At 52.3% G+C, this 15971-nt stretch overlaps 3 protein-coding genes across 3 annotated transcripts; 2 read left to right on the plus strand and 1 right to left on the minus strand.

The window, feature by feature from the left end:
* Positions 1–1888: 1888 nt before the first annotated feature.
* On the plus strand, positions 1889–5583 carry J4E92_004031 (uncharacterized protein; the record flags this gene model as incomplete). Its single annotated transcript, XM_051495424.1, has 2 exons — positions 1889–4756; positions 4810–5583. 2 exons carry the CDS (start codon positions 1889–1891, stop codon positions 5581–5583), a joined length of 3642 nt encoding a protein of 1213 aa, XP_051354443.1.
* Positions 5584–10147: 4564 nt separating this feature from the next.
* On the plus strand, positions 10148–12752 carry J4E92_004032 (uncharacterized protein; the record flags this gene model as incomplete). The annotated part of the gene is made up of 6 exons (XM_051495425.1): positions 10148–10243; positions 10313–11101; positions 11158–11196; positions 11734–11881; positions 11942–12085; positions 12142–12752. 6 exons carry the CDS (start codon positions 10148–10150, stop codon positions 12750–12752), a joined length of 1827 nt encoding a protein of 608 aa, XP_051354444.1.
* An 897-nt stretch (positions 12753–13649) lies between these two features.
* On the minus strand, positions 13650–15794 carry J4E92_004033 (uncharacterized protein; the record flags this gene model as incomplete). The annotated part of the gene is made up of 1 exon (XM_051495426.1): positions 13650–15794. One exon carries the CDS (start codon positions 15792–15794, stop codon positions 13650–13652), a length of 2145 nt encoding a protein of 714 aa, XP_051354445.1.
* Between the last annotated feature and the right edge of the window lie 177 nt (positions 15795–15971).

Here is a 15971-nt window from a genome sequence, read left to right on the forward strand (position 1 = left end):
GGTACCTAGCTCGTCACAATGGTAGACAGCTTTCGCCGCCTTGGATTACGCTGCCAGCTGCTGCGAACCTCGTTTGCGCTACTCCGAGCGGTCTCCGCCATGCGAGAGTGGAGCGAGGCCTATGACGTTGTAACGGCTCGCTCCGCGGAACACGTCCGGGCTGAGAGCTGGGCCAACCGTCACGCTATAGCTCCACATGGGACCGTTCATGGCAATCACCTGGAACCATGATCCCACCCAATCACCGACGGCTCTGCATCCTGCTCCATCACATCTACATTCGACGATAGCTGTCTCCGAGTACGAGTACTGCTTGTACATCTGCCGTTGCTCATCTGTTCCAAGGTGCAGTCGTCACCATTGTCGCCTCCAACGCAAATGCTCCCGCAACGGTGCTAGTGTGTACTAGGGCACAGCAGTAGACAGCTGGAACCAGCCCAGACCGTAGCGCACGATAACGGCAGGCCACGATGCTCCACAACCCATGTATTCTGTCGATCACAAAGTGTAAGCCTGTTGGCCCAGACGAGTTTCGCCGCCCGGTCCTACAGACAGGGTTGCAGAGTGGCGCATCGAAAAGTTGGCTGCCCAACATGGGAAAATTGCGAAATCCCATCTTTTTGCTTTGAAATCCGATCAGACCCCGCCCCAACCTTGCACACCTTGCATCATCGCGCCTTAGCTCCATGTGCCAATCACAATCAAATTCCGCTTCCTTCACTATCCTCTCATTTTCACTCGTTGGCATGCATCTCGACGCCGCTTGCTCACAGTGAGCTCACGTCTTTGCCTAGATCTCTTCGCTGAACAGCACCGCAACCTATAGGAGGGACATCTTGATCAATTCAGGCCCTCCACGATGATAGCCAAAATGCGTAATCCCATTCGTTGCGGTGGGTAGCTCTACATGACACACCTCAGCATCGCTGTAAACTCGAAAATCGAGGCTTCTGTACCAAACCGATAGTCGAATTAGACGATTACTCAAATCGTTACTCACGCAATGCCCAACAAAAAGCCAAGGTGGCCATCACCGTCACAAGCTGCAATGTGCGCTATTTGCTGGGACCTCTCATGCCTCTGTCACCTTGTGACTCCCCACGATACCTTTGCACAACGTGGGCGCTTGGTCCGACGTGCTTGACACACCTAATGGTATTTTGATAACGTGTTACACCCTACAAACAGCTTTCGTTAGTGTTCATCATCACGTGGCGGTCTCGAGAACTTCGAACTTCATATGCCATGTATATCACTGTTAAGCTCGCACTATTACTAGCGACAGCGACTCTTTTGAACGAGATTGCGAGCCAAGGATTCCATGTTCACGATGTAACCACCGCATTTACCCGCGTCGTTGGCTATGTGCAGTCTATTCGAAAGGTGCATGTCTTTTGGAAAATGAAACCATCAATCCGATGCTCAGCGAGAGGTGACACCTGAGGCACTGTGGTGCCAATCGAAAAAAGGCAATGAAGCTGCTCGAATAGACATCGGGAGTGTCCAACACGTTCCACGCTGTGCATTCAGCGTCGGGAGGATGTCTTGATTCATCCTACCCTGTCCTCCTTTCGCATCCACGTTCAGGGGAGCGAATTCATGATAGAGTAGGTAGCTAATACGCAGCATTTGTCGACCTCGGCAGATTTCCACCATTGCGTCACGTGGCTGCTCGTTGATGCAATTGGGTTAGCGTATCTTGGCGGGAAAGCGCGACGCGCATCGCGTCGTCGGCGCAACAGTAGGAAAACACGCTCGCTCACGACCACAACCACGACCCCGCTATGTCCTGAAAAGCGCCATTACGATCGCATACACGTCCAACGCGCGACCGCACACATCACTCAGTCTGACCACTCGCGCATCGCGATTGCGCTCAACCGCCGCCATGGGGTACATCAAGCAGATCACGATTCAGGGTTTCAAGAGCTACAAGGAGCAGATGCAAATCGAGCCCTTCTCGCCCAATTGCAATGTCGTCGTTGGCCGTAATGGATCGGGAAAGAGTAACTTCTTCGCCGCCGTGCGCTTTGTGCTAGGCGACGATTACCACAACTTGGGTCGTGAAGAGCGTCAGGCGCTGCTGCACGAAGGATCCGGCTCAGCAGTCATGTCAGCATATGTCGAGGTATGCTTCGACAACACCGAAGACCGCTTCCAGACTGGCAAACCCGAGTTCTTTCTCCGCCGTACCATCGGCGCAAAGAAGGACGAGTATTCAGTCAACCGCAAGAACGCTACCAAATCCGAAGTCATGCAGATCCTCGAATCCGCTGGCTTCTCGCGATCGAACCCCTACTACATCGTCCCGCAAGGTCGTGTCACGGCGCTCACCAACATGAAAGACTCTGAGCGCTTGAAGCTGCTGAAAGAGATCTCCGGCTCCAACGTCTACGAAGAGCGACGCGCCAACAGTCTCAAGCTTCTGTCCGAGACCGAAAACAAATGCGGAGCTGTCGATAGTGTAATCGACTCCATCAACGGGCGTCTAAACGAACTCGAGGGCGAGAAGGAGGAATTGGAAGCGTGGAGCCGGAATGACAAGGAGCGCCGGTCGTTGATGTACATTTTGAAGTCCCGGGAGGAGGCTGACCTAGAAGCCTTGATTGAGAAGATCGACCATATGGAGAACCAGGGTCGTGAGATGAAGGAGGCCGACGAGGCAGCATTCGTACAGACCGAAGCCGACATCGCGCAGATCGACACGGATATCAACAGGCGAAGAGGCGACTTAGACATTCTGCGGGAAGATCGCGTGCAGTCTGAACAAGAACGCAAGTCAGCGACACTGGAGAAGGCCAAGATCGAGCTCGAGCTCAAATCGTTGCAGGATAACCAGTCGGCAGCCCAACGAACGAAGAAGTCGCGGGATACACAAACGAAGTCACTCCAACAACAGATACGCGCACGAGAGACCGAACTCAAGAAGCTGATACCCCAATACAACGCAAAGAAAGAAGAGGAAGAAGCCGTCAGATCACAATTGCTAGAAGCTGAAGGCCAACAGAAGCGTCTCGAGGAAAAGCAGGGTCGGACAGCTTTCTTTACAACCAAACGACAACGAGACGATGCATTGCGCGCTCAAATCGAAGAGTGCAATGCTGACCTTAGCCGCCGCAAGGCTGTTCTCATGCAGACTAATGAAGAGATTACTCAACTGGAGAGCGACGTTGAGCGTCTTGAAACCGAGATCGCTGAACTACGATCAACCATTGAAAGCGAAGGAGACGCTAGTGTCAACCTTTCAGCCAAAGTCGAGCAAGCAAAGGATGCCTACAAAGCTGTACACGACGAGCAGACGAACCTCTACCGAGAAGACAACAGGGTCAATACTCAACTAACAAACGCGCAAGCCGAGCTTCGGAAAGCAGAAAGCACGTTCTCTCGACTGCTTGATCATGGCACTAGTCGTGGTCTGGAGTCTCTTCGTAGATACCAAAAAGAGGGGGGGCTAGAGGGGGTGCATGGTACCATTGCAGACCTACTCGATGTCAACAACGACTACAGAGCCGTGACCGAAGCAGCAGCTGAGGGTGCGCTCTTTAATGTTGTCGTGGATAACGATGAAGTCTCCAGTAAGCTGATTGATCGGCTCATCAAAGACAAGGGCGGGCGTATTACTTTCATTCCCCTCAATCGCATCCGGGCTCATGACATGAACCTTCCTGCGACCGGGGACATGCAGCCACTTTTGCCAAAGTTGAGGTACGACGAAAGATTCGAGGATGCTTTCAGACACGTGTTCGGCAAGATCGTTGTCTGCCCTGACTTGACTGCGTGCAAGAAGAACGCAAAGCAATACAACGTTCGTGCGTACACTCTTGACGGAGATAACGCTTCGCGCAAGGGTCAATACCGAGGAGGTTACCACGACCCGTCCAAGTCAAAGATTCGGGCTTACCAAACATTGGCCGAGATCCGCACACAATACGATGAGCTGCAGCAGCGGAAGCGAGATATTGCCACCGAACTTGAGCAAAAGCGTCAACAGCTCACTGCAGCACTCAGTGAGGTTCGACGGCGGGAATACGAGAAGGACAAGGGCGAAAACAGCTATGCGCCTATGCGGGAAGAAGTACGAATGAAGCAAAGGACCCTTCGAGACACACAGGACAGCCTTGCGAGAAAGAGGATGACCGCTTCAGCACTTCAGTCAACAATCAATCAGCTCGGCGCGCAACAGAGTGACTGGGAGGCTGAGATTGCTTCCAAGTTTGAGAAAGCACTGTCCAATGACGAGGAGCAAATGTTGATCACACTTCGAAGCACTGTACAAGACTTGAAGCGACAATTCGCACGAGCCAAGGAAGAGCGCGCCATGCTAGAATCCCAAAAGGACGAGGCTGAGCTCGATCTCACAGAAAATCTGCAGCCAGAGCTGGATAACATCCTGTCACAACAGGGCGGCGCAGGCGGGTCTACGGGCCAGTCGACGCGTTTACGAGAATGTGAACGAGCTCTAGATGCTGTCAATCAAACCATCGCGGACCTCGACCAACAGATCCAAGAAACCGACGCCCAGATTGAAGACATCCGGGCCCAGTTGAGCGAGCTGGAGAACTCAAGAAACGAAAAGGAAGCTAGCAATAGGCAATTGGCAAAGGCTATGGCTAGGCAAGAGCAGGCCATGTCCAAGAAGGACTCCGATCGTAGTCGTTACACAGACCGACTAGCGGAAGTCAAGCGGGATATCCGTGATCTGGGTACCCTTCCTGAAGATGTCAATCGGAAATACACTCGATGGGACACCACAAAGGTAAGCTCCACGTTCGCCTCTTCAAACCTGCACACAGCTGACATTATCACAAGGTTACCAAAGAACTCACCAAGGCCAACCAAGCCCTCAAGAGCTTCGCCCACGTCAACAAGAAAGCATTCGAACATTACGAGAACTTTACGCGTCAGCGACGTACCCTCACCGAACGCCGCGCCGAACTGGACACATCACGCAAATCCATCGAGAATCTCATCGATGTGCTAGACCAGCGCAAAGATGAGGCTATCGCGCGTACCTTCAAGCAAGTCGCCGCAGCTTTCGGCGAAGTTTTCCAGCAACTCGTTCCCATCGGCCGCGGTCGCCTCATCATCAACCGCAAATCCGACCGCGACGCACGTGGGGACATCTCCGATGACGACGATATGGAAGAACAAGAGACCCAAGGGAAGAAGAGTAAGGTCGAAGAGTACACAGGTGTGAGCATCGCTGTATCCTTCAACAGCAAGCACGACGAGCAGCAAAAGATCGGTCAGCTCTCTGGAGGTCAGAAGTCGCTCTGCGCGCTCGCCCTGATCTTTGCTATCCAAAAGTGCGATCCCGCGCCGTTCTACCTCTTTGACGAAATCGATGCCAATCTCGACGCGCAGTATCGAACTGCTGTTGCGCAGATGCTGGAGCGGTTGAGTGGTCATGGTGGAAAGAACGCGGATGGAGGTGGTCAGTTTATCTGCACGACTTTCAGGCCTGAGATGGTACACGTGGCGGATCGATGCTATGGTGTTACCTACACGAACAAGACGAGTAGCATCGATGTTGTTGATAGAGAAGCGGCGCTTGAGTTTGTCGAAGGTATGCAGAAGGCTTAATATGGGTATCAGCACAAGCATTATGCAAGTCGATGAAGGAAGTGTACTATGGAACTGTATGAGTCTTTTACGCAAGAAGAGGGTGCGCTTGTTTTGTGTCAATTCACGATTTTCATGTGTGCGATTATGGCGACTGGACTGGGAACGTGTTCGTAGGACTAGTCAGCTATGATTCTTCTGTCTTTATTTCCTGAAGTCCGTAACTCTACTCCAATCTGTGTTTTGTGCAGTGTAATGTACCGCGAGTTTGCCAGTCTGGTTGAAAAGGCGCTTTTACTACATCTTGACCTTGGACAAAGCAGCAAGAAGAAAGCTTGATTCTCAACCTTTTGGGTATTGGTAGAGAGCTATAGTAGATTTGAACGACTCCTTGATGATACCCACTTGCTCTCATATACTCATTTCAACGATTGATACGAGGGCTGGGGCAGCTTCTCTGGTAGCAGCAACGTGATCGACTTGTCAAAATGGGGCGTACGGCACCTGCCCACTGGATGCACAATGGAAACAAAACATCATTATGGATGTAAGCTGCTGTCTACAAGCCTCTATCGTAGCCTGTGAAGTTCGCCTGACAACCAGCGCGCAGCCTTGGCACTGGAGTTTGAGTCAAGAAAAGCAAATCCGACTGGAAGTCTGCTCAAATCAATTTCCCCCCGGTTTTGTTCTCTTCCTGACCATAATCCGAGGCGAAGGTGAGCCAACTGCCGTACGCTCGAACAGATTACAGCCAAACAGCGACGTGCTCGCTCTTCCTTCCGATGTTGTGTCTCTACACACGGCGACGGTACCCGATCTATTGATTATCAAAGCCGTATCGTCTCTTCTAGACCCTGCCTCCTGCCTCGCATATTGCAAATCATGCCATATACTGGCATTGATCGGTGTCGCAAATAGGCAAGTTCGAGCAAAGTGTGGGTTTCGTGCTGGAAGAGTTCGTCTCGAGATCGGGGTCTTCGCTGTACATCGTTGCATGTACACAGCTGAGGGGCTTGGCCTATGCGCTTCGAAAAGAGGAATTCGTGTCGAGAATCGGGGTTTACTAAGGGGATCGCGAGAGGGGTATCCACGAGCTAGCCGTATTTAGCGCTGACGGGTTTATTCCGGCAGTTCGGGTAGCGGCTTGGTGCTTTTGTCCGACGACAACACATCTCTCGCATCGTGATCACTGGTACTTGTGGCTGAATAGCTGCATCTAGGTATTGATTAACGCCGAATTTTGCCACTGTTCGCGCGTCCGGTCACGCTCGTAGACGTGGTTTCGACGTATCGTCTCTAGTGCAAGTGTGCTAACGCCCGACATGGACCTCTGCGTCCAACCTTCGAAGTAAGCGGTAGCTTGATTGCGCTGGCTAGGTTCAGGGGAATGCAGTGCAACTAGCAGCAGAGGCGTGGCCATGCGCATGTATGCGCACCCAACTGTATGAGTCTGCAAGTATTGCGAGGCCAGCAATACAGATGTGTAATCATCGGATAGGGTCGGAAAGCCATCTAGAAGTCGTGGCGTAATGAGGCTGAGAAGGATGCGAGCAACGCTGAAGTATGCCACGACGAGAGCAGTGAAGGCGTCGCGAAAGTGCCGAGTTTCGGTCGAAGTGTCCTCCCAGAGCAGTAACTTATCCGTATCCACTGCATCGTTCATATACTCAAGCCAAAGCACCTCAATATTGCTCTCAAGCACGGTGTAAGCATCGAGGCCAAATTCTGGTCGCGATGCGCCGGTCTTCCGCGCGACATAGACGTCCACCAGGTCGGATACATAGCCCATAAGCGTCTGAAACCGAGGTAACTCAACGTATCTCAATGGCCCGTACAAAATGCCTTGCATTCGGAAAGGTATCCTCTTGCTATTTCCGGTCAGATTGATGAATGTCAATTGAGTCCGGAGATGATCTGCAAAAGAAGTACAGTGTTAGCGCGCGTTACGTGTTTCTCCCGTACGAAAGAGACTGCCCTCTTGAGTTTCAGACAGGGTGTGGGATACAGTCTGAAAGGGTACATCATCCTCTCTTCCACGAACAATACAATGACGACCACAGCAAATACAGCTAGGCTTTATCGCATGAGGAAACTTACAGAAGATCTGACACAACGCCCCTTGTGAGCATTGTTTTGGTGTAGTCAATTCAAGCATCCGAACAGCTCCGAAAACGTGAGAACAATAGGCTGCGGCGTTGGTAGATTGCATAGCTTCAAATAAACTGAACAGAACGCTCGTAGACACCATATGTACCGTGACTTCTTGCTTGGTATGTAGACGGGAGACGAATCGACTGTGCGCCCGTAGGGCTTCTCCGTACATCTTCCATGAGTACTGTGTAAGTGCCATGTTTCCGCTTTCGGCAGCGCAGTAGGCAGATGCCGTAGCCTGTGCAGCCGTTGTCAGTGCCTCATTTGTGCCATCTGTTGTCAGAACAGGCAAGCTATGCAGCCAAGTACGTTGATTCCGAATGTCTTTGCTTTCGCCCTCGGACGTGAAGTGAGCCATAAAGTGAGCATAAAATGCCTCGGTCACCACTGCTCTTTGCGAAATCTGATACGACAACACTTGGTCAGAACGCGCGCAGCTCAGCGTGGACGATTCCGCGCTCTTGCTTGTTAGTTTTGACTTGCGCTTTCTCATTCCGTGTTTAGCAATGTTCGTCATGTCTACGAAGACGGGACCATCTGGTAGTCCGGGGCAGTCGTGACCGGTGCGAATGCACATAAGACATTTGGGGACTGTCGCATCGCATTTGATGCGTTTCTTGCGACAGGTTACACACGAGTTGGTTCTTGCAGGCATTTAGAGTGCTGGGAGAAGTTTCAAGAGCAAAGAGGGAGATAATGCATGTACTGACGGTGCTGCCTGAAGTTTCCACGGGGTGAAGCGATATCGGGAAGTTCCATCACATGCTAACGGAAAACAGCAAGCTAGCAGAAGCTTCCAGATTCGGGATAGCGCAACCCGCATCTACAAGTTCCCCGGAACCCTTGAGCTGAAGTAGATGTCCCTTGTCAGCGCGCGCAATCAAATTATGTCAGACATTCGTTTTCAGAGTAAAGTTGCGAGAAAAATGCTGCAGCGTGTGCGGATTAGATGGGTGTCCCAAGCTCGCGAAGACGGAGTTGCCTCGGGTGAAACACGTGCTGCTCTTTACGGCTACCTAGGTATGTGCTGGCGGGATTAGCATGTTCGCGGAAACACAACCGTACACTTCTGTCCCTTTGCATTCACGCAGAAGATAAATCGGCTCGTGTTACGAAAACTGATGCCTGGGAGCCACCCAAAAGATATGGGGTGTCGTCGCTGGAGACACATCATCAACAAAAGATATGTGAGTATCCGTTATTTACATTGATCCCTCAATGTGTACAGGTGGTTTATCTGAACTCTCAACAGCAAAGAAGCGAGGTAGGAGCCAGTTCCTTGCTAGGAATGACGTACGCGACCTGCATCGCGCGTACGGCTCAACGGCGTGTTGGCTACCTAGGCATATTCAAATAGCACGACAACCCAAACGCGTTCGCCATTCTTCGCTAGCCCTGCACATGCTGTAGTTTTTCTTGCTTCATTTTCTTTCCGCGCTGCAGAGAATTGACAGCTGTGGATGCCATGCGATCTGGCAGGCAACTTCCGCGGGGAGTCGCCGCCCTGCCTTCGATCCCGATCCCGACGAGGCGAAACCTGTTCATGATTTGCCGCAGGCCTGTATAATGGGCCACTGCTAAACGCATCCGACTATATCCACTCAACTTGAAGCCACAGCACAACGCTGCTTCGGACAGTGAACTAATGTAGAGGACTATGATTGGTGGGTGAACAGCCGCCTATCAATCCTCTGAAGGGTGCGTTTCTCCCCAGCACCACCACTACCACAACCACCAAACAACGATTCGTTACAATTCGCATATGCGTGCCTGCCTATTGTCTTGTCTTGAGACATCAAGCCACACAGTCCCGTAACCGTTCCTTTACCGTGGATTACCACCCTTCGCGCCTCAGGCCGTCCTGGCAGATCCGTTTCCCCTCATCGCTCCCAGAACAACCAGGCCCACGGAGACCTTGGCCGGAACCCAACACGTGACTGAAGTCGCTCCCCTGCGAGCTGCATCTGCACTGGCAGTGCGATCCTGTACTGATTTCCAATCACCGTCGGCCTGTGCTATGCAACGAGTCCCGCTCGGGCAGTCCAGTGATGGACAGGGTAGGAAGATCGCGATCCAAAAGGCGCCAGCGCCGCCGCAGCAGGGCAACGAGAATGCAGAAAGATACGAGAAAGAGGAAAGAGTGTCAGTGACTCTAGCCTACATTAGTACACGTTGTGAACTAACTCGTTTCTCTAGTGCAAGGGCATGCAAAACGTGCCGCAGACGAAGTAAACAGCCGCATCCCTCCGTATTTAGTCGTTCCTGCTGATAATCCCGCTCCAGAAGTCAGGTGTTCGGGTGATCATCCGCGTTGCGCCAACTGTGAACGCAACAACTTAGTTTGTGTGTACGATCCAGCACGTCGGGATCGTCTTGGAGAGTATGTTTAGATTAACCATCCAACATTCGACTTACATGCTGACTTTACAGGGCCATGAGGTTGAACAAGAACCTCGTTAATCTCCTAAAAGAACTAGAAGACCGGGTCGATGAAGCAGACAAAAAGGCCATCAAGCAGACATTACATGATGTATGTATTCCGTCAGTTATCTCGTTGCCTGAGAGTGTGACAAGGCTACTGCTGACCTTACTTCTCCAGGTTGAGGATGATCTTGTTTCCCTGGATTCCTTACAATCCGTCAGGACTCTGGGAAAAAGGCCACGCGAGCAATCGGCGCAGAGAAAAGAGCCAGGGGATGGCCATCACGGAGAGGCCCTCGTGACTGCATCCGTCGGCTCCAACGAAGATCTCGACTTCCTTGATGAGGATTTGATGCGCAGCCACGAGTCGAGAGAGACCGGCTACATGGGCCAAAACTCGGAGGTGCAATGGCTACGAAGTGTTCAGCGTCAAGCAGAACGTGGCAACTCAGACCCTCAAGGGCAGCGATACGGCCCTCCAGGCGCAAGTTCGGCAGCTATTGACGAACGATCCGAAGCTTTGCATGAACGAAGACAGAATGCTAGACCGGGCTCGATGCAACACATAACGGACGCGACTTTCTACCTGGACGGCGATGATATTGAGGTCGATATCGCTGTAGATCCAAACGAGATGCCTGGCCCAGACATCGCTGAAAAGCTCTTTGATTGCTATCTGGAAACTGTACACGGCACATTTCCTCTCATGCCCGCTAACTTCGAAGACCAATTTCGACGCTACATTCAATCTCTCAGGTACAGAAATCCGTATCAAATCCCGCCACAATGGCGTGCGACCATGAACCTACTTTTCGCTATTGGCGCCAAATACTCTCATCTCATTGGTGCCGAATGGCGAGGCGATGAGAGAGACCATCTCGTATACATGACACGAGCTGTTCAACTCTTGGGACTGAAGGATACTATATCGTTCCTGGCAGCCCCCAGTCTGGGCAGGGTTCAAGCAGTAAGTGTCCATCTCCATTCAAGCCTCATCAATGTACCTAACATCTTGAACACTAGACAGGAACATTGGCGTTCTACTTCCTTGTGATCGGACACGTGAGTAGAGCCTGGATCATGAGCGGGCTCTCCGTCAGACTCGCCTTGGCACTCGGTTTACACCTGCGTAACGAGGACGATTCGATGAACGACTCTAGGAGAGAGCCGTTGGTGAAGACGTGGTGGTGTTTGCACTCAGTAGAGTGCCTCGTTTCATCCATCACTGGTCGGCCTCCGGTCATTGGAAACGAGGATTGCACTGTAACATTGCCACAGTACGAACCTGGATCTCCAACGCGAGACACAAATGCGGCGCGACGACACTCTCGCGTCCGCACGAACTACAGCTCACCTCAGACTGTTGGAAGTAGCGCTGCCTCTGACTCAGGTCAACGGGATGCGGATGGAAGCCACTATCTGCATACATATGTCACCTTGACCATCATTTCACAGAAGGTCCTTCTCAGCCTATATTCGCCCCGGACCGCAGTCCAATCTTGGGAGGTATGTGTACCATCCTTCCAATCCGACCGTGTAGTCGCCGACAAATGATTCTTGTTTGTGTATAGGACATTCTGCTGACTACTATATCTATAGTACGTACAGACGAAAATTACGGAGCTGCTCAAGGAACTAGAGGACTGGGTCAAGACAGCGTTACCATCTGATGACATCCGTCCGAGTAACTCCACCCAACGACCCGAGCTCAACCGCGAACGTTTTCTACTCAGAATCTACTACTGGAGTACGAAAGTGCTCATCACGCGGCCCTGCCTCTGTCGAATAGAGCGAAGAATAGCAACAGAGAGTTCCAAATCCATGAACTTCAACGCCGAGTCAGCAGAGACATGCGTCGAGTCAGCTCGAAACATGACGATGCTGTTCCCTGAACAGCCAGATACACAGTTCATTTACTCGCAAGGACCGTGGTGGGATGTGGTTCATCTCAGTAAGTTTATCATGATATGAGAAAAGTCTAACAAGAGCTGACGTTCTTTCCACTAGTCATGCAATCAGTAGCCGTGCTGCTGCTGGAGATGGCCTATGAGGGCAAACATCTAAAGGATGAGAGAGACGACATCCTGACGTGCATCAAGAAGATGATACGCTGGCTTCGTGCTATGAAAGTAAGTGACCCAGTCGCTGCTCGGGCTCATGATGTCGTCTACAAGATTTTGAACACTTGTGCGCCTGCTCTTCGGGAGCAAGTCAAGGAGTTGATTGCCGACGATACTGGATGGACTTCTCGGCCCGCAAAGCCTACACGCTCTGCACCGCAGTCAGCCTCCTGGGAGGAAATGCCGCCAAATTTCCCACCCCCGCTTTCCCAAGATCACTTCATGGACCCGCTACTTCCGTACCCTCTGCCAGAACAACAACCAACGTCTTTCGCTTTCGGAAACCCCTTCATGACGAACTTTGATCAAGGCGTACCTCTTGTCGATATGCAACAGCTGTGGTGGCAGTCAGCGCCCTTGAGTCATCTGAACTTCAATCCTTCCGCGATGAACATGTCACAGCAGCAACTCATGCAACAGCAAATGCAGCAACAAATGCATCAACAGATGCAGCAGAGCGGTCTCGCCGAGCAGGAAGACATACAGGGCTCTTCTTGATCGTCTCGCTCGCAGGAAGGGGAAACGGATTGGGGGTGTAGTTTCGGGTTCAGCAGCTTTAAAGCGAACATAGATACTTGAACATCAATAGAGATACCACTCTTTCCCCTCAGCCAACTAGACTCATCGCACCGACACCTTCATGCATGTTCACACAAGACCAAGGCCTCTGCAACGAAGTCCCAACTTCATTCCACTTCACTCTCCATCGACGGTCTCCCAAAACTCGACACGGACTAAGTTTCCATATCCAGATCAGCGAGTATCCCTCCCGAGCAACCTGCCAACATTGACATACCTCATTAGGCGACATAGTCCTGTAGAATACAAAGGCCCTATACGCGGGATCGTATTCACCCTTGACCATCATTTTAGAGTGATCTACAAGTCACAAGTCATCAACACCCTTACCTTTGCATCGAGGAGCCCAGACGACAAGAAGCGTGCTAGCGACCGATACATGGCTACAGCGCCACCCCATATCCACGCCATGACTGTCCTAATTGGCGATATCGCGCAGAAGGGGTGGGTATTGGCAGCCGCGAGTGAAGTGCGAGAGGAGGAGCTTGGGTATCCGCATGAACGCGGGTACCGTGGCTAGTCCAATCAGTGGGTCGTGGGCAGATAAAGGTTTATTGGGAATGCAGAGCTTAGGTAAGACTGAAGTCAAGATGAGGTTCTGGATATGCATCTCGTATTGCGGAATAGGTTCCCGTGACCAATCATGCTAGCGGAGGTGCGCCCAACGTATGAGAATGGTCACGCCATTGGAAACATTGCAAATGTGAAGGGCGTTGGCATGAAGTAGCCCACAAGATTCTTGTTATTGCAATTTACAACCAACCAACATAATCGTAACAGTCTTATGCAAGTCCATCGTTACTTCGTCAGATCAAATCACCCACTAGACGGCTGTCTCTTCTTCAAGACGTTCCTCCGTTGTTTCCGATCCGCCTCCAGTAATCTTTCCCGATCGTTTTTATCCTTGTGAGTCCCACTCCCCTCGCCGAATCCTTCTCCTTGTGTGATGGTGACTCCGCTGACGGCTTTGCCCGCCCCAAGAGTGATACCATTGGCTCCGAATTTGCCCGCCATACTCTTCGTGCTCTGCTGGCTGTCGAAACTGGACCTCCTGGCGGGCGTGTGGTTAGCGGGTGTGGTAGTTTGAGACGGATCTGTACCAGCGACTTCGTCAGAGGACCACCATCCTTCGGGCCGAGACGTCGAGGTTTTTTCTGTCATTTGAGAGTCGCCAACTGACGCACCTGGTGAGCTGAAGGATATGGTTGACATCCTGTTTGTTGAGGGGGGTGGTGAGGATATAGTTGATATCCTGTGCGAGGGTGGTGGCGACATGATTCTGTTGCGGGAAGGCGAGGGCTTCTCTTCGGTTTGGGTTCTTCGATGAGTGGGAGGTCGTGGCGTTTGAGACGCTTGGAAGGGACTGGCTAGTGACAATGGCCTTTCTGCTATCGTCGTACCATCGATGGAACTCGGTGCGCGCGAGTGCTGAGACACTTTTCTTGTCCGCAGTGCCGGTGGAGCTGTCGCACTCTCATCCCCTGCATCTTCGTCATCTTCGTCGCCGTCTAGTCCGGGTAGCTTGCTGGACTCTGGTAGGAGACCTTGGTACCGGCCCGGCGATCGTAGACGTCGTTGTTTCTGACTCTCTAGAGCTGCTGCTTCTGAGCCTGCGAATTTGTCCAACGCTTCAAAGACGTGCGGGAAGACGAGTGTGTGAACAGATTCCGCCCACAGGAAGTCCAGGTGCTCGTAGTGAGGGATCTCTTTGGCGATAGTATGAGCTGGGAGCTCCTTGAGCATGACCTTGATATCGACTAGACTGTCCGAGCCGCCGTAAACAAGCACGATAGGCGTCTTGATGTTCTTAGTGGGGAACTTGGCAACCTTGTAGTACTTGGATCGGTTGGATGTGATTGGATTCGGCGCTTCATCGTCGTACATTTGGAACGTGCCATTCCGAATGATCTGGAACCAGTGTACCACGCTTTTAGTCGACGTGTATGAGTAGAGATGTGGGTACGCTGCGAGCTTTTGCTCGGGTAGGATGTTGACGGCGGACCAGTTGAAAAGGAAGCGCAGGGATGTGTCGATGAATCGGACGAAAATAGGAGGATATAGGATGGATTGCCACATGGTTGCCGAAGGGAGAATGGTCTTTCGTCCAAACGCCAAGTAGAGGATATCCGGAGAGGCTTTGACAAAGGCGTCGACAATGCCAGACGCAACACCCTTAGGAGACATGGCCGGGGCTAGCGCAATGAAGACATCAACCTTCTCGTTCAGTGTAGGGTGGATGGACAAGGTCGCGAAAGCCTGCGCGGTTCCTTGCGAAAAGCCAATGTACGACAGGGAGGGCTGGTGCGTAGTCTCGAGGATGTAGGCGATGGAGTCTGGGATGTCGTGGAAGGCGAACTGGTCCATGCTGAAGTTCCAGAAGCTGCTCGAGGTAGGGGGCGTGTGGACGCTTTTCTTGGAGTACTTGTTTCCACGGTTGTTGCCGAGCCAGACGTCGTATCCGCGCTCGACCAGCTCAAATGGCAAGCATCGCTCTTTGTCGGTCAAGCAGACCCAGACCTCGCTGTTCATCATGAGACCGTGGTGAAGGTAGACGACCTTCTTCTTGACGCCCTTGGCCCTGTCTCCGCTGTTGACGCGCACGTTTTCCTCGCCCTGTCGCCAGCCCAGCCGGTGCAGACCCAGGAGATAGCCATCGCCCGTCTGCACAATGTGTTCCTCGCAGTAGTAGCCGTAGAGGTCGCAGAGCTCGGTAAAGTCGGAGGCATTGGCGATGGAGCTCCACACGCCCTTCTTCTTCTGGCGCGAGCGCTTGGACGAGGGCGACGAGAGGTGGTTGAACAGGCGGCGCGTGAGGCGGTAGCAGAAGTTGATAATCGGCGTGGGCAGGGCAAGCGTGATGACGGCAATGAAGGACTCGAGGCCGATGAGGCAGATGGAGAGAAACAGGGCGATGTACTCGCGGATGTGGAGGCGCGACAGGAAGGGTATATGGAGCGCCATGCTGCCCAGGTGCCCTCGGGCGTGTGTAGACGGGCAGGGCACAGAAGCAATTAAAGCAGAGACAAAATGGCAGCGCGACAACGCATCGCCCCTCTGTACGCGCGGGCCTCGGAAAGTTCACAGCTCGCGCTCCAGCCCCTCTTGAGTTACGATGAGGTCTTGCAGGATAGAGTCTGA

Source organism: Alternaria infectoria (assembly GCF_024043175.1).
Source record: "Alternaria infectoria strain BMP 0036 chromosome Unknown scaffold_5, whole genome shotgun sequence".
Classification (NCBI taxonomy): Eukaryota; Fungi; Ascomycota; class Dothideomycetes; order Pleosporales; family Pleosporaceae; genus Alternaria; species Alternaria infectoria.